Consider the following 26,107-nt stretch of genomic DNA (forward strand, 5'->3'; position numbering starts at 1 on the left):
ACTTGTTGAAGCCAGTTGAAGCTTTCCGCAACATGAAATTATAACATGAATAGAATTTTCGAGGGCAAACCGTGCATATAATATCTGCAATGCGTTTAGCCCTTTGTGAAAAGTTGCACTTTGTACATCGCTGTACATAATAGTATTTTCAAGAGTAAAAATATTCTTTGATCTGGCTACACTAGTTCAGTGTGGCAATAAGGAAAAAGAAAAAAAAGAGAAGTTCTTTAGCTTCACTTGTATTTTTTTATCTAATTTTTATGTCACTGGGTGTATTTTGTGGATGAATATCTTGATGTTTATGTTTGAGTAAACAGTGTTTCCGATTATGAGTTATTTCATGGTGAATAAGATTCTAAGTGATTCAAGGAATTAAAATCAATAACAATCAGTGGTTAACAAAGGTACGCTGTGTTTGCTTTTAACCTGTGTTTAGGCTAGCGTCCGGTTGGCGTCTGTCATACCGCAAAATTGCCTAAAAAAATTAGTTTTACCCTTCTAAAACGTTATTTGTGAGTGAATATGTGTATTTAACCCGTGTATGTGTAATTAGCTAATACTTGCAGTTACCAAGATGAATAATTATGAAGCAGAAAGAGCGATGAATCAAAAACGTTTACGAATGGAGGGTGAACCAGGACACAGCGTTGTCCAGGGAAACGGTTTGCCGCTAAATTACATTGGTATGTTTGAATACATAACTATTGAGATGTACGTTCTGTGAAGAGGTAATGATGCAAGGTTTATTTTTTAGACAATGGTCATCAAATACCATATCAACCATATGCCGGAGCTTATAACACGCATTATCCACCGCCCGATGCATTTGCAGCATATGGACCGCCACCCCCTGGAGGATATGCCCCTCAAAACTTGTCATATGCGCCACCAGCTCATCAGAACTATGCACACCATCAAAGCTTTCCATCACAACAACAAGCTCAACTGCATATGGCACAAACACATATGGGTAAGATCTTTCTTATGATAAATTTAATACAATATATTACATTACCTAAGACTTGCTAAAGTAATAAACATATACTCTTTTGTAAAATATAGTAAACAATTAAAAATTAGTTTTGTAACCATGTTATTATTGGTCAGTTTAGGTTAGTCACTTGGGTTAAGTTTTGTAAATGTAATCAAGCTATAATTTATAAATATCCTCTATTCTAGCATTAGATATAACCCTCTTTAGTTTGGGATACAGACTGAACAGTGTTATTTTAACATCTCCACCAGATCAGTGGTCAGTTGTTTTGCAAACATTACTTACTTTTGAACTGCCTGGACTTGATATTAATAAGGTAGTTGACAGCTTGCAGGGATTATAAGAAAAATATTAATTATTGTGAACAGGTTAGAGATGTACAATCATGTGGGATGTAAAGAGGTTTTTATTATTTATTGAATTTGAAAAATTTAAATTTTATATTAGCTTAAAATTATTAGTCATTCACCAATTTATTATTAAAGTTGTGATCTGGGGCTCTTACCCTAGTATATTGGAAAACTAATTGTTGATTTTGTTTTTTTTGCACTGATTAGTACCTAAATGAAATAGTAGAATGAAATGGAATTTTGGTAAACTATTAACGTTTAAATGTTTCGATGAAGTTTTAGTATATACATATATATAATTTAAGATTTTAGTACATATATAATTTATCGATTACATATCAGGAAGCTATATTTCTTGATTTACAAATACCAATATATTAGCAATACAAATAACTCAGTGAATGACAATTCATACAATAAAAGGGTGCGGGGTACTTAATTTATGTGACTAAACAATGTTTTCCAGGTCATATAATAGTAGATACAAGATTAGCTAGTAACAATATGCACAACAAGACGCAAAATATATTAAGTCAAAGAATTTAATAAAACACAAAAAAATATGTGTGCAATTCACACATGGTTGTAGAGAAACCTTCAAAAATTTTGCCTTCAAGATAATGAGACAAATGTAAAATTTCGGGAAGAGGTTAATTATAGGTTTTAGTAATGATCATAGTAATACAAAGTTCGATTAATTAATTTATTTTAATATAAAACTTTAAGTGTCTATTCACAATACAAATAATTCAGTCAATGACATTTAATTACGTAGGTTTTCATACAATGAGCAGGTGCGGGTACTTTTATTATATATATGGCAAAGCTACATTTACCGGGTCAGTACTAGTATAATAATTTTAATAAGTGTATTGTGCATGAACCTCTAAACTGCATATGTAGTCCTGGTACATGTTTCTAGGATGACACATGATTTCAACCATATAATGTAATATGTCATTCGCATGACTTCAGAATATATTAAAGTATACTTGTCTCATACATAAGACAACCTGTTCTTCAACTATGATGGCCGGGTACCAAAACACTATAATTCTATTATTGTCGCTTTTTCATTTTTTAGATTTTCGAATCACAACAATGCTAAAGAAGTTTTCACTTTAATAATATTTTTCTAGTTCAAGGTTATGCAGATGTAGGTGTTCACAAACCAACCTGGCCGCCACAACCTCATCTTCTGCCCCCACTTGACACACACAAACCACTTGATATTAAACAGCTGAAGCCCGAAATTAAATTGGAACCATCCGACTCACAGAAAAGACAACATCAAGAGAATGAAATGATGGTAGGTACATGTTTTGTTATTAAATCCAATTATTATGTCCAGTAACACCTTCACCCTTAACAAACATCTCTTGTGTGGGGTCTATGCAGCATACAACATGCAATCTTTGGGTGCAAAAAACAATTTCCCCATTAAGTGTCAAGCCTTCTCAACCATAAAAATAATTAACAAACCTAGGTAAATAAATTTATTATAATAAATCTAAATTACTATTTTCCATGGTCTCGACTCAATCAAAAATATTCTGTAATTATATCAATTCACGAAATGAACCCTGATCAGTGAGTAAATTTTATGTTTTACTATATTTTAAGAATTGATAAAGTTTGCATTGATAAGGTTGTAAAAATTATCACTGTACTCATGATGCTTTTCCCTTAGTTCTGAGAGTTTGCTATTCCATCCAAGTATTCTCATACTTTTAATGCTTATATACACAAGCATCAGTGGTGCCTTTATCTTTCATTTGGAAGGTACTATGTATGTAGGTACCATGTTTTAACAGATAAAATAATTGAGCAGATTCTTATTATATATTCTGATTTCATATATACGTTAATTCGGCTCTCTTAACGTGAAAGGACACATAGTGAGGAAACTTAACTAAAACTCATGAAGATATTCAAAGGTTGTCTGTATACAAGACTAACTTGCATTGGGCTTTCATAGGCTTCAGAGCCTTTTTACACACTTACCTAATGTCAGATTGCAAGTCAGCTTGTTCATTACAAACAAAATGCTCGTTTTACTGATTGCCAAGATGATAACTGAATGAAACAAAACTATTATTAAAATTATAAATATTACAGCAAATATTTTATTATCTTATATATAAAATTCTCATGTCACAATGTTAGTTACCTTACTCCACCGAAACGGCTTTACTGATTTTTACCAAATTTTATATGCATTTTCAGTAGGTCTGTCCCGTAAATGTTAAGGGTCCACCCCTTTTTTTTTTTGTTTGTTTGGACGTAATTTTTTGTTTTTAAATTTTTATGATACAGCATTAAAAATATACAAACGTATACGATCAACCCCTATTTTTGGTTCGCGATTTTTATATTATTCTGTTCCATCCACAAATCCGCTATAGGGTTGCAAGATGGCAATGGATCAATACCTACAATAATTTGTAGTACAATAAATTTGGTAGGTCTGAGAATCAGTTGCATCTACTTTTTACACCCCAAAAATTTTTTTATTACTTTATATGGCAATACAATGCTTGGTCAACTAGTTTACTATATTAGAATTGCCTTTGAAGTACAAATGTATATGTGGTTATATGACTGGAATCGAATTTTGTTCACAATTATTGCATGGCTATTAATTGAGCCTATACTCATATAAAATAATTCTTTTGAGATATTTCATGTTTAGCCAAAGGACAATTGACAGAAATTCCATTATATTACGACTTGCTTTTCTAGTTTAGATTTCATGTAAAACTTTGTAAATATTTTGTATATACTGGTTATTTTGATATTTCATTGATTTGATTTATAATGATAATATATTAAGAATTTCAAAGTCAGACACAAATGTTTATTTCATATTTTAATTTTTCAGTCAGGCGACCTGGATCAGCCGAAAATAAAAATTAAAACAGACATTTTCAAACCAGATGACATAGCTCTAAGAGTGGATGACAAACCCAATGGTAAGTGCATTCAACTTTTATTCTTTAGTTTTTTTTTATATATACATTTAGTTACCTGCACATTGCATAGGTATCGAATGTGTTTGCCCATGCATTCTCCAACAAAATCACATCCAAATCAGACAAAATCAGTCTTGTCAATACAGAGAAACCTTGGCCCACATAATAGCACTTTATTGGCTCAGGTTTAATTTTATGTGGAGTTTGCTGCTATCGCTCCCCTGGTGGAGTTTTAATCTTTACCATTTACATGCTGTAGTTCTATGCAGGGCAGCTCTGTAAATACTTAGCTCAAAGACACATGTTTGGGCAGTTCACTGTGCAGGCTCTCTACACTGAGTGTCAGATTTTAGGGTTACAAGAGACTGTCACATTTAGTATTGTTACACAATCTATACAAAAATTAATTGCTGTTCGTTAGTCTCGCTAAAACTCGAGAACGGCTGGACCGATTTGGCAAATTTAGGTCTTGAATTATTTGTGGAAGTCCAGGGAAGGTTTAAGAGTTTGAATAAATGGTAAAAAATGCTGCTAAATTAAATAAAAACAACAAATTTGTTTTTCCTTTGATGTGTCCATACATAATTTCTATGAGAGAATTTATTGACACACGGTTTGACAGTTCTGCTGTGAAATAATTTCATTACGATAGCAGGGTGCATATTTTAATTTTAAGTAATTTTTGATGTTATGATATATTATTGACAAATTCATATAAAAACATTATTTTATTTATTATATAGATAGAACAACGTAAGGTATTGAAAATGAAATGAAATGAAAAGGAATTTATACTGGAAGAAAAACTGACACATTCACACAAAAATGTTTATGAGAGCAAAATATATGCTTAATCTAATACTTAACTTACTTATACAAAATATACAAAAGAAACATAAGCAAAACTTGATGTGGCAGTGGTCTTCCAAAACTGGAGTCCACTCAGTTATAGTTGTGTCCATACATTATGAGCACAACACTGATTTTCAGTGACCCCATTGTGTGAAGTTTGGAGCTGAACTGATATATTTTAAAAGCAAAATATAGTTAATTGTGGGACTAAAATAATTATTATAAAAAAATTGATTAACAAAAAAATGATACTAAAAATAAATAATGACAATAACAAAAATAATAAAAAACGTGTTAGTAAATATATAAGGAAGAAAAAATAATAAGAAATACAAGTAGCTATTTTATATAATACAATGGAATTTAAACAGTGCTCACCAAGCCAGGAGACATAGGGAGGTATTGGTCATTAATATGTATTTTTTGTATTTTTATCTAAAATATAGTATACAAGGTGGTGTTTTAGTATGGAATCACAGTTTCGAAAGCCACCACAATTTTTGTCACGGCTCAGATTATCACATATTTCAAATATTATTCCACTTAAAATAAGGTGGGATCACTTCATCGTAATCTGTGTGTTAAAACGAATAGTGCTATTAAAAGCAAAACCATTAAATAATCATTCACCTTAAACTAGATCTTTCCTGTTCCTAGATTACAATATGTTTTAATCTGTTGTTGTGTCCAGACAGTCACACCTACAACCGACACCTTTACCTACATGTATATGTATGTTTTGAATTATAAATCTAATCATCTGATATTTTTACAGATGCCATAATAAAACCACAAGACATTCAGAAGTCATCGGAACACATAATTATTTCAAAAGGTATTTATATTGCTCACATTGGCCACAGAAATATTTATTTATACACATGCTGTGTGTATAAATAAATATTTGTTTATATTATATATATATATAGTTTTGTCTAATTCATAGACTTCTATATAGAAGAAGACAAATCATTACCCTCAATTGCATAGAATCAAATTGAGGCAAATGAAAATCTATGTGTGGTTCACGAAGCGGGCGTCGAACCCGCGACCTCTCGCGTTCCGTGCGAGCGCACTTCCACTGTGCCTACTGTAAAGTACATCCTGTAGATGAAGCAACAACCTGGGAGTTAAACAAGACATACAAGATTTATCAACGATAGGTTACTCGAAAATTTGGCTCAGTGGAAGAGCGCTCGCACAGAAAGACCTTAAAGTTGACGAAGACACCAGATTTATCAACGATACGTCACTTGAACGGTTCGCTCAGTTGAAGACCGCTCGCACGGAAGGCGAGAGGTCGTGGGTTCGAGTCCCGCATCATTCATAAATTTTGTTTTCAAATTCAATTTGTATAATTAATCCCAAAAGTGAGGGTTATCATTTATAAAAAATAACATATTGTTTAGAGAAAACAAATGACTCATATGAGATCATCTTAATTGGTATTAGTATTCATAACCATCGTTGTTTAAAACGTAATATAAAACTGAAATTTTATTTCAGATGAGTCCCAAAAGCACACACGAATGGAAGGAGATAAACCTATGGGTATGTGTCAATAATTATTTACTAAAATTTTTAATAAAAAAAACATCCGACTTCAAAAACACTATTCCAAAACAATAGATATAATATGCACTAAAAAGTATAAAAATAATTGCGTATTTTTATACAAACTTATTAATTAATCTAATTCTAGTTGTAATTTGGTCCAGATCTGACTATTTTTATACAATCTAATTAATTAATATAATTTTAGTAACGATTATTATTATTTTTGGAATCGGTGTCCTTCCGCAAAAATAGTCAGATCTGGACCAAATTACAATGGTACCACACGGGAAGCACCCGCTTTCAAATAAAAAAAGAATTATCAAACCCAGTCGAAAGTTTTGATGTAACAAAAATAAAAAAAACCGACGAATTAAGAACCTCCTCCTTTTTTGAAGTCGGTTAAAAAAGTAAACATTACCTAAAAAAAACACAGCGGATTATCATTCCACAAAAAGGCAATATTAAAACTATACCTATTAGTTACAAATAAATATTTTAGTTTTGTAATAAAAAGTTAGTAATATATGCTGCAACCTACATTATGCATAATGCCATCCCTGAAATAAAATAATGTATTCTAAATATTTGTTTTATCTGTTTTAAAAATCCCGCCTGACCGGGATCCGATTGTACTCACTCGCCTAACCGAACTAATCCTTGCTTGCCGGGACAGTTTGTAAGCCCCGCCCACTAACGTTATAGTTTTACTTACGCTATTTTATAGCGTCAGAAGTGCTTCCATGTTTTATTAATATATGTTAATCGAAAAAAATAGACACTTATGTTTACGACAACTTGATATAAATCACAAATACTGTTTAGCAAAATTTAATAATAAATATGTAAAGAGAACTGTCAATTACGTAATACCAGATTACATCAATAAATTTCCCAAAGAGTTGCAATAAATGTACATAAATACCACTAAAATTAAAACTCGCTTTAAAAGATACTTCCTGGAAAAAGACTTTGAAAAATAAAAATTGAAATACAAAACCCGTGAGGTTTTCGTGGTACTTATTTCATAAAAATGTTATGTATTTGTTCTGTGTACAAGAGTTGTACGGATCCTCTTAGGGATGACCAAGAATACTTATGCTAAATTATCTTTTTATATTTGTAGAAGCTGCCAAGGAGTGTACATTAGAAGCACGGGGGGATGGTCGGCCGCCGGATATCATTGGTACACCAGTGAAACTGTGAGTTATAAATTATATAATAACTAGTGGACCCGACAGACGTTGTCCTGTACACACGTCTTAAATTTGAAAAATCGGTCCAGCCGTTAGTAGGAGTTCACTAACATACACATGAGTAGGAGAATTATATAATATGGACGGAATTGAGAATATAAACCAATCTCAAATTCACTGGAACACACAAAAAAACTATCAAAATCGGTCCAGCCGTTTAGGAGGTAGTTCAATTGTGAATCTAAACCATTTTCGAATCCTTTTGGAATACACACAGAAAGTTTCATTAGAATCGGTCCAGCCGTCTAGGAGGAGTTCAGTGTCATACACACGCACACAAGAAATATATATATATATATAAAGATATACATAAATATAGTAAGTAACTAAGTATGTTGTATCTTTCGAACAAACACTGCAATTAATACAGAAAAATATTTATAAAATAATATCACAACAAAGAATGTGAACAAATTTTGAAAAACTAGTAAATTTAGCTCTTTCCCTCAAATATGTGCGAAGGGAACAAAGGTTGGTCTATGTGTCAACTAGTGAACGTATAATCAAATCAAAATCAGTTTACTCACGTAGGTCACGAAAATGACACTTATGAATGTCAAAAAAAAAAAATCTTATTGAATCTACTGCTACTTCGTAAAGGGTTGAGCTAATGAGAAGAAGTAACAAGAAACTCATTGCCACTCTTTTATATAAAGATTTACAGATCATTTCAATTACAATATAATATGTTGACTCGTTGACTGAGACTAATTTAAAACAGAATTTAAAAAATACTTTTTAAGACTTGACTGACCACAGATCAACTTATCGTGCTTAACTATTAATTGTATCAAGTACTTTAACTTTTATTTGTATAATTATAATGTATAGCTAAGTTTCTAACGATTGTGAACTATTTTTTCTTTTATTAATTGAACTCTGTTGGTGTAGACTTAATTTAGCAATTGTACAAACCTCAGTGGTTTTTATTGCTTTGAAACCGCAATGTAAAATTTGTTTTTTATTAATAAATATATAAAAAAAGAAACAAAAAATGTTAAATGATGCAAAAAACACACTCAAACATCAAATAGTTAATGTCTTACACGAGTAAGTCAAAAAAGTAAATGTAAATGAATACAAAAGTTATTGAGCACAGTAGTTGCATCATCCACATACACCATAAATCAATAAAGGTATTCTGTGAGCATTTTATAAGCGATTATAAATAAACATGTATATATCCATACATATATAATATATATACAATAACTTTTAAGAATCTGAAACCGAGTCTCCGGCAACAGGATCATCCTGCCACCACAAGCAGCGCCCGTTCACGGGCAAGACGCATGAGCCAGCCATCGCCTCCCTCAACCATATTTTAGGGAAGAGGACGACCCGTCCCATGTCGCCGCCACAAGCAGTGACATTTAAGCGAGCATGACGAAACCTGTTACGAGAACTCAGCACACAACAATAAAATAATCCTAATCTACATATCATGCAATACTCACCAAATACCTCTACTTACAATTTGACAATTCTGCTTAAACTTGTAATTAATATTATATTTTTACTAACAGTAATCAAAAGCTCAATCCTTTAGGGTACTCAAATCAAAATCACCTTATTCAGGCAGGTCAAGGAAATGACTTTTCTTTTTATATCCATCTTCTTTGAGGGTTGAGCTTTAATAAGAAATGGCAAGAAACTCTTTGTGGCAATCACTATATAGTAATGGATTTTCCAAAATTCCATCCGCAAGAGTTTTTTTTTATTATGAACAGAACAACATCTGGTGGGTCAGCTAATAGTTAATAAATCAGTGTATTTTTTGGATGCAATTACTAATTATTACAGTACAAAGCATTCTTACACAAACAATAAATTCAAGCTCTAAAGGTTGATGCATCCAGATGATCTATTATGTTTATACAAGTTTCTTTTATGGTATATAATTTTTAATTTTGATTAATATATCTGATACAGCACTTTACACAGTACAGACTAATTCATTATGGAAACTTATATTACAGCTGTTATAAAATAAACAATCATTTGAAAGAGTGGCTGTTGAGTTTCTTGTGCTTTTAACTTTAATGACGATTAAAAAGCCTTCATTGCTCAACAAAAACTTAACTAATTAACATGTGAATTATTTTCAAGATTTTGGTCTGTCTGTCTGTTTATTCCGGTTAGTCTAAAGATCTGGACTTTTGACAGGATGCTTACATTTACCCTTATTTAATTACTTCACTACATTAATAGACATTCGACCGCTAGTACTAAATGAGTAACAAACTGAAGGGACCCATTTTCGTTTATTTTAAGCTTGAATACAATTTACTCTCCGCGTTAATACTTTTGTTTACAAGTTTTCCAATTAAACGCTCACCTTAAAATCCGGTAACGCATTTCTTGACCCCTGGTTTAGTGGATGTCCATGAGCGGCTGCCTCTCCTCTCCCCATCACGTGGCATTCTTGTCCGTTTGCCCCCTCTTATAAAAAAACAATTTCTAGAGTAATATATCTATTAGTTTTAAGAGAAATTTTCGATTCAACATTTGATTTATTTAACAGTGATGAAGATAGAAAACAACAATTTGGCAGCCCTGATTCAAACAGATCAAGTATCACACCTGGAAAACTATCCACTCCTGGCTTAGAGGTAAGTCTCTATTTATTTGTGTATTGTTCGTTCAATATTACTTTAGTGTGCGTGACAAGCTACGACTTTCGCGATTTGTATGACACTTTGTGTTAGTGTGCGTGCATTGCTTAAAATAGAGGTTAGATTTAAACTCAATTTTTTTCGACGTTTTCACAGCTGTCATTGTCCATCTAGACGTAAAAATAAAATAAAAAATAGATTAAAATTGGTAAAAAAGTTTAAACAATTTTTTAATCTTCCAAATTTGACCTATTTCGAAAAAAGCTGAAAAGCTTGATAATTCAAAAATGGTTCTCTTTTGCATAATGCATATGAGTAATTATAATTATACATATTAAAGTTATCGCAAATAGTCATCTTAAAATTACAATATTTAAGTTGAATAGGCCACTTGCTTATCAGTGTCGATTGTAGATTTTTGATAAAACTTATCGTACTTAATATTATGCTAAGAGAAAAGAACCCTTTCTTGGTTTCAACGAACTTGGTTTTTGTTATGTTCTTAAAATGATAACCCTCACTTCTAGGATTAATATACAAATAAAATTTGAAAAATACAATTTTATGACGATACGTCACTCAAACGTCAGAGGTCGTGGGTTCGAGCGACGTATAGTTCATAAAATTTTGTTTTTCAAATTTTATTTGTGAGCTTGGTTTTTTTTTTCAAAGTCAGGCAGGTGCCTAAAACTAAATAGATTTTACTGTAGTGATAAATATCTTATGCCCAATTTTTACAGCCAAAAAAGCGCGGTCGACCGAAGGGCTCTACTAATAAACCAAAGCCATCATTTCCTCCGTTGGGTGGAGCGGGCCCCGTGTCAACCCCGCCCGTGAGGCCCCCCAGTGTGGGGCCCCGCCCAACCCCTCCGGGCAGACCCCGAGCTCCCGCCTACCAGTACAACGTGAGGCCATTCCGAAAAGATTTCTCTGGAATACAATTCAGGAGGTATGTTGTAACATGAATTACAAATGAATATCGACATCAGTAGCATTTTACCATCACAATGCCAGTGGGAGGCGCCTTTGCACAGGATACCGGCAAGTTTATGGGTACCACAACGGCGCCTTTTTGTGCCGTGAGGCAGTAATGTGTAACGGAACTACAATTGCGCTCGTCACCTTGAGCCATAAGATGTTAACTCTCATTTGCCCAGTAATTTCACTAGTTACGGCGCCCTTCTGACCGAAACACAATAATGCTTACACATTACTGCTTCACGACAGAAAAAGGCGCCGCGGCCGGTGTGATACCCATAATCTCGCCGGTATATTGTGCAAAATAGCCTCCCACTGGCCGTTTTATAATATGCACGTATAGATGTGATAACTTGACAGGCGATGGTCCGACGACTGCCTCGACTCGTCACACATCCCCAACGAGGTGTACTTCGGCGACGTGCCTGTGCCGCTGTCCGTACTCTACAACTACTACGACGCAAACGCCGAGCGGGAGAAGCTCGCGACTCAGGCGGCGCAGATTGCGGCGCAAAAAGCAGCCGCCGCCAAACTGGCTGCCGCCAAACTTAAGGGAGTCGTTTCCGGAGAGGTAAGAACAACTCTGAGCTGCTAAACTAGTATTGAGTCATCTCCTCATGGGCCATGACTAAATCAAACGAGTGATTACACGTCCATTATTTATTAATAAACACTCGTCTGATGCGCACCGGGGCCCGGAGACAACTGCCTCGCGACTCGTCATTTGCACACGTCGACAGCTGTCCCCACACTAGTTACATTTTCCCCGATTATGCCAGACGTTCTGCCTGCATAATTCTATACTCCTACGAAAACAAATGTAAAAATATTGACAATTTTTTTCCTCAGCCATAATAAATTTATTAACTAAGTGATCGAACACAATATGTCCTAAGTTGAGAATGACGTCCATTAAACTGAACACTACCTCACAACACTCACATACTCAGAACATCACTAGCATACTTTACTAAAAAAAGTACGTAGAGAAGACATAAGATTGAAAACCAAGATTACTGATCCACTAAGACACGCACTTACATTGAAATGGCAATACGCTGGCCACATTGCACGCTACACAGACAGAATGTGGATAATAGAGACCACCAGGCAAAAAAAGCACTGGTACATCAAAGCAGCGATGCCCAGGTGACATCGTGCAGGCGATTCGAAGGAACTGGATCGATCAGGGCAAGGATAGAGAAAATTGGAAAAAGTTGGGCGAGGCCTATAGTAGGGCGGGGCTAGTTGAGCAATTTTTCACTTGAGCGGCTATAGTTCCTCAACGATAACTCTTAATGTCTTGTTCTGCATACTGATCAATTACTAATATATCCCTTAGCAAAAGTGTCCATAGTAATTATTTCTAACTAGATGAGATTAAGAGCTACAGCTGCTTAAATACCGAAAGTCATGTTTGCTCAACAAACCCCATGGGTGAGGTAAATGGGCAAGGATATGGGGCAAATTGAGCACTCAGATGGATTCAATGTTAACTAGACCAGGAATCAAATTTGTTTTTGACAATTATCTTTTATTTATAATTTCTATGGGCAAAACGACAAAACTAAATTATTCGAATAATGAACTCATGTCATTGTTGCAATTGACACAAATGATAGTAAGACCAACACCAGGCTCACATTTTGTATGAGCCCATTTTCTGCAAACTTGACATTGTATGCATGTTTCTCGCCTTGTAAACTTTAAACTTCCCAGCTACAATCTTATTTGGCTTCAGCACAGTGGACACTCCTGTCTCATCCACATTCCAAATACACTGAATCCATGTTTGTTGAGCAACTATAGCTCAACTAGCCCCACCCCGAAATTTTAAGACAAAGGTGAGATTATGAACTATCTGTAAGAATTATACGCAGAACCTTTACATGTATCAAAAGTAGAATAAATTTATCGTTGTATAACACTTACCCGATTGAAAACAAATGAACTGACAATTTCAGACGAAATATTACTGTTTACAACTATTTTACTCTTTGTTGTCAAAATAAATAATGCGGTCATGTACTTTACTCGATCGACGTGGCACCACTGGCGGTCGTGCGATAAGTTCTTCTTTGTCGACGCTTTCTTTTCGCTATTTAATGTTTCTGCGTGCGGTGTATAGTTTCCGAGATATTTTGATTGCCCAACTTGCCCCTATGCTCAACTAGCCTCGCCCTACCCTACTCAAAAATTATATAAGAAAATATAATTAATTTGGTCACTTTAAATAACAAACATTAGATTTTAAGAACTTTAAATTACTAACTTTTTATTGTAGAAAAAGGGTAATTATTAACAACTTGTTATGTTTTTAAAGTGATAACACTCACTTCTGGGATTAGTACACAAGCCACAACTTGAGAGTTGAACAAAGCATACGAGATTTTATGACGATACGTCACTCGAACAGTTAGCTCAGTTGGGAGAGCACACGCACGGAACGCGAGAGTTCGAGTTCCGCATCGTTCATAAAATTTTGTTTTCGAATTTTCGAAAAGTTTAATAATAATAATAGGCCAATCACATTATTGGCTTATTATTATTATTATTAAACTCACTCTTACATCATACACATTCATACACGCTATACGCATACTTACTTATTTTATAATAATATATCAGAAGCACATATTACTCTTTTCATATGATCACCACAATAGTTAAAACAATCATAGAATATTATTATTACCGTTATTATTTCATTATAATTTTACCTGTCAAACTTTGTAATAGGCCAATACATGTATATAATATTACAGTTTGAAGTATTAGTTTGGAAAATAAAAATGCTGTAAATTAATAAAAACAAAAAAATCGTTGCATTATGCTTAAAAAACATCGTTCAAACAAAGTTCACAATATCCCTTGTATTTTTTCCGAACAGCCATTTTGTTATATTTTTTTTATCTATATCTGTAAAAATTCTATGAATTCCTTAATTATTTCAGGTTACGACGGTGGACTCATCGTCTGATGATGAATCATCAGGCTCATCCGGCAGTGGAAGTGAAGGTAGTGATGAGGTATGTATTCTGTAACGGATGATTTTTTTTTACGTTATCGTAACGATTGGTAATTTTAAGTGAATTACCATCACTTCTGGGATTAATTATCATACAAATTAAATTTGTAACCAAAATTTATGAACGATGCGGGACTTAAACTCGCGCCTTTTGGGTTCCGTTTGAGCGTTCTTACTAACTGAGCTAACCGTTCGAGTGACGCATGGATCGTAAATTTTGGTATGCTTTTGTTCAACTCTCGGACTGTGGCTCCATCTACAGGATCTACTTTACAGATACCTACCAAACAAATATAAAAATAAGAAACCGTTTACATAATATTTAAAGAAGGTAGAGGATTTGGCATTTAGTCTGGATACGGTCTTTGATAGAGTATGGCAGTAAGTGCTGCTTACAAAACTTCGATAATACGGGCTTTCGAGCCGGGGTGCAGCATACACGTCGTTGTCGACGGTTGCTGCTCAGATACTGCCGAGCCATGCAGGTCTCTCTCGGGAAATCTTCGACAAGTGCCGGAAGATACTTGCCTTCTATCGTCTTCTCTTAAGAAGCTTGCGAAACTAATTAAACCTTATTAAATTTAATGTATGGGGGGATACACTAGATTGCGCGTCAACCACAAAAAACGCCAATTTGTTGTATCGCCGCTCTTCAACTACACCTCCATGAATTCTTCGTCGTGTATCTTGATACTTGGTCTCGAAATCTCTAGCAATGACTTCCTCGGCCATCTGCTGGGTAAACCTCAAATTGGCGAAGAAACATCCAATACTTCCGGACCACTCTAGCTAGCCTACACCTCAATATCAGCTTTTACCAAGGGAGTCTCCTTTGCTCAGGATTCCGGCTAGATCATGGGTACTACAACGGCGCCTATTTTTTTTTTATGGAATAGGAGGACAAACGAGCGTACGGGTCACCTGTTGTTAAGTGATCACTGCCGCCCACAATATCTTGCAACACCAGAAGAATCACAGGAGCGTTGCCGGCCTTTAAGGAAGGTGTACGCGCTTTTTTTGAAGGTACCCATGTCGTATCGTCCCGGAAACACCGCACAAGGAAGTTCATTCCACAGCTTTGTAGCACGTGGAAGAAAGCTTCTTGAAAACCGCACTGTGGAGAATCACATCTTCATCATCACACATCCAGATGGTGAGGATGATATCCTAACTTGTGGCGTGTCGTGCGAAGGTGGAATTCGGCGGCAGGAATTAGGTTAAACAGCTCTTCGGAACACTCCCCGTGATAAATGCGGTGGAAGACACTCAATGAAGCGACGTCTCTACGCAACGCCAAGTGATCCAGCTGTTCACAGAGCACTGGGTTCCCTACAATTCGAGCTGCTCTGCGTTGCACGCGGTCAAATGGATCGAGCTGATTCTGGGTTGCGCCAGACCAGAGATGACAGCAATACTCCATGTGTGGCCGGACCTGCGCTTTTTACAGCGCTAGAATATGGGCGGGCTTGAAGTATTGCCGTGCTCTATTAATGACGCCCAGTTTCTTTGAAGCCAATTTGGCTTTGCCCTCCAGATGGCCACGAAATTGGCAATCGCTCGAGATTTCGAGACCCAATATTCCGATACTAGGCGAGGCTTTTTGGGAAGTGCTTTCTGCCGTGAAAAAGTAATATGTAAACATTACTGTGTTTCGGTCTGAAGGACACCTAGTTTAGTGAAATTACTGGGCAAATAAGACTTAACACATGACGTCTCAAGGTGACGAGCGCAGCTCAGAACGCTCAGAACTTTTGGATATTTCAAGAATCCTGACCGGCACTGCATTGTAATGAGCATGGCGTATCAATTACCATCAGCTGAACGTCCTGCTCGTCTCGTCCCTTATTTTCAAAAAATAAAACCATTTGACCACGTGCAATGCAAAGCTGCTTGAATTCTCTTGTATCCAGTACTCCGTGAACGATGTGTGTCGATTCATTGTATGTACCGTATATAGCGCATTGTATGAGCTCATTTGTAACTTAGTATTTTATTCACCTGTCTGTAACACGGTGGGTCGTTTTCTTGCCTTGTCTGGTTAAAGCTGCCATATCAGATGCGGTAATCTTCTTTTAACCATTTTTCCATTTTGTCTATGACACCATTCTAACATACTTTGCAAACCATCGACGTCTTAACTTGGCCTCCGACACAAATTTAAGCCACACTATAAATAGCTTGGGAGTGCTAATCTAATATATAAAATTAACGCCATTTTTTTTTAATTCTTTTGACATTTTTGATTATGAGTCAGCAATAAAAAATACATACAAATTCAAATTTTCACCCATCTGCGATCAACAGTTACTTTTGTATCGCGATTTTAAAATCGGCAATACAACGTTTGCTGGGTCAGCTATCATTATAGAAATCTTTACAACACAAACGATTCAATTATTTTGAAGTTCGTATCACCTTTTCCGTTCCATTTTCTGGTAGGAGAGTAGAGGTTTTTGAGTTTGTTTTGTTAACAGAAATTTATAAATCATACAGGATACACCAGTAAAGCGAGGTCCGGGGCGACCCAAAGGCTCCAAGAACACGGCAGTTCCGAAGACTCCGTCTACGCCGGGGCGGAGGGGACGACCCCCCGTGCCGCCTGAGCTGAGAGGGCCCGGCATTACCGACATGAAGAAATTTTGCAAGGCGGCAGGGATACGGTTCGACTACAAGAAACTTGTCGAAGGTTCGTTTTTTGCGTTCTACATCTATATTCTAAAGTGTCAACAATGAAGGATATTTCAAACCTTAAGTTTTGCCTTACAATATGAACGTTTTCTTCCTTGACCTACTCCCATTGATTTGGTTTCGCTTTTTCTTGTTCTTTTTAGAGTTACATAGCCAAATGGCAAACACATAACCCTTATAGAGTCGTCATGTCTGTCTGTCTGTCTGTCCGTCCGTCCGTGTATGTCACAGCGTGTGTCAAAAAGTGTTTTTAGATAGTGTAGATGTAAAAAATATTAGAACTGAAATACAAAAAAAATTTTCATGAAACTCATGCGTGTGTTTTCTGATATAATTTTTTTCTAAACTGAATAGCTTGCGTGAGAGACAGTTCCAAAGTGGTAAAATGTGTAACTTCTAATTAAGAGAAATGATAAATAAAAAAAATATATGATGTACATTACCATGCAAACTTCCATAGTAAATAAAAACAAAAACCGATTTCAAAAACTGAAAAGTATCAAATAACTGAAAATGTAATTTAATACACCTCTTATGCAAACCTTTACCTTTAATATTAATAAAATACTATTATTTATATGTGCTACATATCGATAGGTTTTAAGTCAGTGCCAAGCCCTAAATAAAATAAAACTTAATATTATAAACAGGTTACTTACTGTAATTATTTAGGTTGTCTGGCCACGCGTGCCTGTCCACTTGGGTCGTTTTGTTCTAGACGAAGCTATCCCGCTCAAAGTCACGCGTGGCGAGTGTAGGTACCTTTATTACATTAGGCTTGGCACCGACGAAGCTATCAATATGGAGCACATACATATAATAGTATTTTATCAATATTAAGGGTAAAGGTTTGCATAAGAGGTGTATTAAATTAAATTTTTAGTTATTTGATACTTTTCATTTTTTTTTAAACGTAGTTTACTTTTTACGATTTAGTGTCGTTTAATAATAATGTATAATCAACTTGAATAAAAACTCCAAATAAAGCCGTACACAGAAAACAATCCATAAAATGAAAACTACTGGGCCAAACTATGTTAAATTTTTATGGGACCAAATGGCATCTATTTCGCATCAAACAAAAGAAGAATTACGTAAATCGGATCATAAATCTCAGAGTAATCGGTGTACATACATAAAAAAAATACCGATCGAATTGATAACCTCCTCCTTTTGGAAGTCGGTTAAAAACAGATTGAGTTTCAATATCGCTTCGCCTTTTCCTATTAGGCTGAGGAATTGAGTGGATACGGCTATGGGTAAAGCAGTAATGTGTAAGCATAACTGGGCAAATGAGACTTAACATCTTATGTCTCAAGGTGACGAGCGCAATTGTAGTGCCGCTCAGAATTATTGGGTCTTCAAGAATCCCGAGCGACACTGCATTGTAATGGGCAGGGCGTATCAACTCCTATCAGCTGAACGTCCTGCTCGTCTCGTCACTTACTGTCACAAAAAAAAGTGATCACAATGTTTTCTAGGCATGGTCATTATAGGTACACAATGCTGGCTAGACCTGTTTGTGTCAAACCCGAAAATCCCGAGACCAACCAAGTACAGCGTAGGGATTTTCGAAGTCATGTAATATTGGAATGTTACATAATATGCATAAAAGGCATTTATTTTCTCAAAATTGATTCCTTTAGCATTCTTTTTGATGTCATTTATAATATACTAGATACTACTATCGCTTCGGAAACAAATGGCGCTCTGAGAGAGAAGAAGCGGCGCAAGAAATTCTCGCAGCATTCTTTTTTTGCGCTCTTTTCAATAAAAATATACAACTTTGTTATTGATATAAAATAATCATAATCTAGTCCCAGGCTGTCCGATCACCTAGATTTTTTTTACAAAACATTTAAATTTATTAAAAGATAATACCTGAATAGTGGCTGGGACTTTATTATAAAAGCTATTATGTATCTTATGTATTCTGTAGAAGTGTGGATATTTTGGGCATGAATAAAAAAAAATTTTCTTTGTGTTACAGGTTGCACGAAAAACAAGGAGCGTGTTGCGAAAATGCAAAAGCTATTAGACGAGGCCGGTGTGGAGGGAACGCCAACGTTAGAGAAGTGCAGAGCAATCAAATTAGCTAAGATGGAGAAGAAAGAACAAGAGAAACAGGCGAAGAGAGAAGCCAAGACTAAGCGTAAAGAAGACGATGGTGAGACTTCTCTATCTATATATATATATATAATAACGGACGTGTATATCTTCCTTCATCATCATCAGTCGGAAGACGTCCACTGCTCCCCCAAAGGTCTCCATGATGATCGGTCCTGCTTTGCCCTCATCCAACGTATTCTGACGATCTTGACCAGATCGTCGGTCCATCTTGTGGGGGGTCTACCCTATAAAAACGGATGTGTATATCTTCCTATATATATATAGGTACATTACCGTATTTACTCCAGCTGTTTAAAATATTGTTGGTCAATAAGCAGCAATGTAAAAAAAAAATCAGTTCAGATTTGATTCGGACAGTGACAGTTGACACCCGACTAAGGAGAACAGTGTGTTTACATTGTCTTTAAGCCCACTTTTGTCGTTCCGCTATCAGACTACGAATGATATGGCCCTTATATGTTGGAGTTGTCATTGAGTTGGAGACAGAGAAGTGCCCAGAATATATTTTTCTGTATGGGGCAGGATTCAATTTCCCAAGGCCGCAGGGCCGGCTCGCCGAAGTGACCACAAGCAGCTATCGACGACGATCAGAACTTTCTTGTTTTAATAATAGTGGAGGCTCCTTTGCACAGTATGCCGGCTAGATTATGGGTACTACAACGGCGCCTATTTCTGCCGTGGAGCAGTAATGTGTACGCATTACTGTGTTTCGGTCTGAAGGGCGCCGTAGCTAGTGAAATTACTGAGCAAATGTAACATCACATCTTATGTCTCAAGGTGACGAGCGCAGTTGTAGTGCCGCTCAGAATTTTTGGGGTTTTTCAAGTATTCTGAGCAGTACTTTATTGTAATGAGCAGTGCGTATCAATTGCCATCAGCTGAACGTCCTGCTCGTCTCGTCCTTTATTTTCATAAAAAAATCTTGTCTCAATAAAGTCTGAAGGATTTTAGCATTCAGGATGATTAATTATAAGTGCCATTAAATATGCTTATAGGAAATATTGGTCACGCAGATTTATATTTCAACTTTGAGTACTCGGGAGATGTACAAACTAAGGACAAAATGTCGAATACGTACTTCATAGATAATACCAACATGAATTGTGTATTAATTTATATTATGAATCGTGTATAAATTTTTTCTACACATTAAATTTGTAAATTTAATCCCAATTGGAGAAATAATTAAACATTAACAAATTATCCTAATGTTTTGAGTTTTCTTTAGTGTTAATTCCGCAAATATTTGTCTTTAAATAATTCGACACGTGTTTCGCCTCTTTACGAGGCATCCTCAGGTGATGTTGGCTCGCCAAACTCTGGCACGAGACTTTGGTTTAAATATTAGCGGAAGTAACACTAAAGAAAACTCAAAACATTTGGATAATTTTGAATTTACGCATTTACCTGGTGTTAAGTGATCACCGCCCACATTCTCTTGCAACACCAGAGGAATCACAGGATCGTTGCCGGCCTTTAAGGAAGGTGTACGCGCTTTTTTTGAAGGTACCCATGTCTTATCGACCCGGAAACACAGCACTAGGAAGTTCATTCCACAGCTTTGTAGTACGAGGAAGAAAGCTCCTTGAAAACCGCACTGTGGAGGACACATCCAGATGGTGGGGATGATATCCTAACTTGTGGCGTGATAAATAGAGAATACACAAAATAACGCCTACCTCAATATTTTTTGTTAATTAACATAATTATTTACATGCCTTAAAGAAGGAACTGTTTTAAAACAGCAGGTTCGGAAGGTACGCGGCGAATGACGCGCGGCGCTACGGGCGTGAAGCCGCGACAACGTATCGTGATCTCGTCGGACGAGGAGGACGGCACGCCGGCCGCTAGGCGCACTCTCTCCAAGCTACGGTCTAGTGTCAACGACGAGTCGGACTCAGAGTGAGTCGCCGTAAATATGAGTAAGAGAAGAAAAGAGAACGAAACTCATCATCATTTACCAGTAGGAAGCTCCTTTGCACAGGATGCCGGCTAGATTATGGGTGCCACAACGGCGCCGATTTCTGCCGTGAAGCAATAATGTGTAAGCATTATTGTGTTTTGGTCTAAAAGGCGTCGTAGCTAGTGAAATCACTGGGCAAATGAGAGTTTACACCTTTTTATGTCTCAAGGTGACGAGCGCAATGCAGTGCCGCATTGTAATGGGCAGGGCGTATCAATCACCATCAGCCGAACGTAAGTCCTGCTCGTTTCGTCCCTTATTGTCATGAAAAAAATCATCATCAGCCTGAAGACGTCCACTGGTGCTCTCCACAATGGTCCAACATCCAACTTATTCCGGCGATCTTGGAAGGATCGTCGGTCCATCTTGTGGGGGTCTTCCAACACTGCGTCTTCCGGTACGTGGTCGCCATTCGAGGACTAAAGTCCGGGCAGTAAACTGCCCCAAAGGCCATCTTTCCGTCGAACTATGTGCTCTACACATTGCCACTTCACTTTCGCAATCATTAAAATTAATTAATCATTAAATAATTGGAAGGAACTCAACGTAAACTTTTTTAAGAATAGCCAACTGAAGCGGACACTACCCACCTTCCATTATGGCGCCTTAAGTGAACGTAAAGAATCCAATTTTCAAAATCGAATAAAATTGATGTTGGCATTATTTAAAAGTATTCCTTTATTAAAATGATATTTTGACTTATTTTAATCATATGAATATTATCTATTCTATTTAACAAATTATCAGAAGTGAAACAGCAATTTACATTAGAATGTTGTAATTTTCAGGTAATCCAGAATTGTGCAATGTGATGGTAGACAATATTGGGTGACTAACCCGCTAAGTGCTAAGGACTGTTCTAATAAGAGACCTTCTAGAAAGTGCTTCGACGGAGGTTCGTTTATTTTGTATCGTCCAGAACATGCGCTTATATTGCTCTGACACACCGACTCTTTAATTTCGCGACACAATACTAGTTGGTTAAGAGTGTAATTAACGCGTATTATTAAAACAAGCGAACCGTGAAAGTGCGAGCGAGATCGCAACATCGGCAATACTGCTCTGTCGCGCCTTCGACGAGTTTTATCGATATCTTCTTACCTTACCTTCTGGCTATTATCTTAACATATTTGCATCAGCGGTCTTTCTATGTCACTCTTGTTGTGTTCCAAGTTATTATGACGTTATGTTTATTCCTAGTCAAGTTATTATCATAACGATAGAGACTTTCCGCTATCTATTGTAGTTAATTATAATTTAACAAAGTGACAATTTAAATTGTGTAAATATGACATTGAATTTTATATGAGTAAATTGACATAATTATGTCTCTTTTCATATGTGTATGTTCTGGACATGAAAATTATTCCTATTAATATTAGGTCGTCAAAATTACTGTGTGTGCGAATGTGTTGCGAATTATCAGTCGTTTCCTGGAGTGCAGAGGTGATGAACCTTTATTTGTGTAATTAATTTTATTTGAAGGACACTGTCCAGAAATATAGTGATAATATTTATAGATATATTATATATTTCCCCAATGCTTTATAAATATAAGAATACTTCGTGTATGCCAACTGATTTAAAATTATTCAGAGGAATAGAAACATACGAATGTATGACAATATTATACTTAATGATAGAGATAACTCTTGAGTATTAATGTACATCGGGATTATCATTATAAACCTGTTATTTTAAACAATTTTGCCTCAGGATTTTGGATTGTATTGTGTTTTTTTACGTTAACCATTTAAATAATCGCGCTTGTAGAGTCTTGGGCCAGACAAATTTATAATAAAGTGTATTTTAGAAATTTCTTTCGATTTATGGTGAAACATGCTTGTTAAATGCTTTCCACATTCATTATTCCTGTTTCTATTTCGTGCATTACCAACAATATTCTTAGAAGTTTTCAATGTGACCGTTATTTAAATGAATACTTAAATATTATTAACGTATAAAGTAATTTGCGCCTTTAATTAAATTTATATCTCAAATGAAAAACTTCGTATTAGAGAATAAATGATAGCAAATAAATAATTTCGTGCCGCAGGTTTTTCAACCCTGGATTGTATTTTGGCGCCTATAAGAAGGGTTCATATCGATAATTTGTAATCGATTTAAATATTTTTAAAACATTTTTAATATAACCTAAGAGTGATTATTATTGATAAGTGATATTATATTTTATTACAAAACGTAGTTGTGATTTGTAAAGCATTTATGTTTCGCTCTTATTGATTTTAAGTATTTTATGGTACTCATTACTTTTGATGTATAATAATGCGGAAATCATGTGAACACTTTGGACTAATATATTTTGTTACATACCCTGTCGCCTAGATCCACAATAGTACCATACACCACAAATTCAAATATGTATTACTATCCAATGTTGGATTTTTAAATTGCTTGTTCTTTTATTATAATATACCACCCCTTCGGAAATATAACGGGTGCAAAGAAACTCGGCAGGTATTTTTCTAAAGACAAATTGTATAATAACAATTAGTTTAATTTCACGAAAATTCCATTTCCAAGATGTTTCTTCGTTTATAAAGTAGCTCAATTATAAACATACGTTTTGTTAACCGACTTCAAAAAAGGAGGAGCTTCTCAATTTGTCGGAATATTTTTATATTTGTTACCTCAGAACTTGTGGCTGGGTGAACCGATTTTGATAATTTTTTTATTCGATTCCAAAAATATCAATAACCGTAACTAGAATTAAATTAATTAATGAGATTGTATAAAAATACGCAATTATTTTTATACTTTTTAGTGCATTGTTTTTGAAGTCGGTTGTTTTTTATTTAAATTAAAAAAAAAGTCGAATTAACGTACAAATGAATACGAAAACCTAAACACATTGTTACGTGGCGGGGGAGAAAAAATAATAAATAAACAGATAAAAGCAATTACCCGAGTAATTACCCATCACAAGCTTTCTGGTATATTAACAGTATGATAATATGTTGCATTATAAAATTAATGTTTTATTTTGAGGTTATTATTATACGGGTACTCACGATATATATTTTATTAATTTGATGCCGATATTTCGATCCAATTGCATGTATCGTGGTCGCGGCGGAACTGCGGAGGCGGCGAGAAACACTTGACACTAATAGTACATCAATCTGTCCACGTGGCGCTTGTGGTTTTTTTGTCGGTTGAATTCTTGCTGCAGGCTTCATCATGCTCGCGTTAAATATCAATGCTTGTGGGGGCGTGGTGGGGCGGGTCGTTTACATCCCTAACATATTGTGGAGGGAGGCGTTTTATAGTTAATGTTGATATAATGCTTCCGTAATTTATTTTAGTTATTTATGCAACTGTTGTGTAATAAGGGGTATTAAAACACGAATGTGGATTTATCTCACGAGGCGAAGCCGAGTGTGATAATAGTATCACATGAGTGTTTTAATACCTAATTATCAACAGTTGCATACAAGACTTTATCTGCACACATAATATGAATCCTCTAAAAGATTCTGAAACAGTTAACTTACTGCTAACAATGCTAATATTAAAACAGCCAGTCCTAGTAGTAACCTAATATCATCCATTACTGATTATTTACAAATAAACTAAGTGTTAATGAAACAATTATTTATTTTATTATTAATTTACATTTTGCATAGTGTAATAATTAAAATTCACTTGAATATTATGTTCTTTTGCAGCGTTTAAAATGAATCGCTCATTTTTTATAAACAAAACAATAAAAATGTCGAAGAAATATGGCGGGGCTTCGAATAACCTACTTTTTTTTCGGCGCGCGACGTTCTGGTAGTGTGGAACGCGCGTAAACGTAAATGTTCTTTTTTTGAAATTCATACAAATACCACGCATCGTGCAATAAGAATGTGGCTGTCTGTTAAAACTCTTTGAGCATGAAGGGATTGAAAAAAAAATGGGAGTGTTGTTATGAAATTCAGTACAACATTCCAACACTCGTTTGGATGATGTAATGGTTATTAGAACATTGGGTGTTTTAATGTTGGCAATAACCTAACTGTTTCAGAATCTTTAATAGAGGATTTAAAGCAGGGGTGTAGATAAATTAATATACGGTATGTCTGAATTCATGCATCTATTAAAGTATCAATAACTCTTGTTTTATATTTGAAATAGATTATATATTTTTTAATTATTTGAGTATTTTTGTCGCATCACTTCACATACAGATTGTTATTAAAATAATTTGTAGAATGTAGCAGCTGCAAATATTGATTTAATTTTAATTGAGTAAGAGTGACAATGAGTTTCCTGCCACTTCTTCTCATTGAAGCTCAAACTCTCGCAAGTTGTGTTAAATGTATGTTGAACTTTTGACATTCACATGTGTCATATTTTTAACCTAATTGAATAAATTTGATTTGATTTAATCACAATTACTACAAAGGTCGCTCATGAATATTCATAGATAATGTACTTTTTACATTATATTATCATAAAATATATAATAATAATCAATATATTAATTTATTTAACATTTCTCATAATGATTCTCTACTGTTTTAACTTATTGCTGTTAACTCTTTGTGTTTTTACTTATTACTGAAGTTAGATTAAGGATTGGTCTCCGCTGCGCTCCAACTAGATACAGCACTACCTAGGAACAATAGCTCTTTTACTAAGGCAACTATTAGATGCTTGTGTGCAAGTATTATATCTTGACACTCAATGGCATCTTTAAAATTTTGTAACATATAGATTCG

At 35.2% G+C, this 26,107-nt stretch overlaps 1 protein-coding gene across 1 annotated transcript; it reads left to right on the top strand.

Moving 5' to 3' along the window:
* The first annotated feature begins 226 nt into the window (after nt 1-226).
* On the top strand, nt 227-25,539 carry LOC126979588 (uncharacterized). The gene is made up of 16 exons (XM_050828963.1): nt 227-404; nt 554-683; nt 755-970; nt 2,484-2,653; nt 4,226-4,316; nt 5,944-6,003; nt 6,675-6,719; nt 7,849-7,924; nt 10,503-10,590; nt 11,334-11,542; nt 11,932-12,142; nt 14,526-14,600; nt 17,093-17,285; nt 19,278-19,454; nt 21,163-21,319; nt 22,169-25,539. The coding sequence occupies exons 2-16, from the start codon at nt 575-577 to the stop codon at nt 22,170-22,172; spliced, it is 1,881 nt and encodes a 626-aa protein (XP_050684920.1). The 5' UTR covers nt 227-404; nt 554-574; the 3' UTR covers nt 22,173-25,539.
* The last annotated feature ends 568 nt before the right edge of the window (nt 25,540-26,107 follow it).

The sequence above is a fragment of the Leptidea sinapis genome, chromosome 1 (assembly GCF_905404315.1).
Source record: "Leptidea sinapis chromosome 1, ilLepSina1.1, whole genome shotgun sequence".
Lineage (NCBI taxonomy): Eukaryota > Metazoa > Arthropoda > Insecta > Lepidoptera > Pieridae > Leptidea > Leptidea sinapis.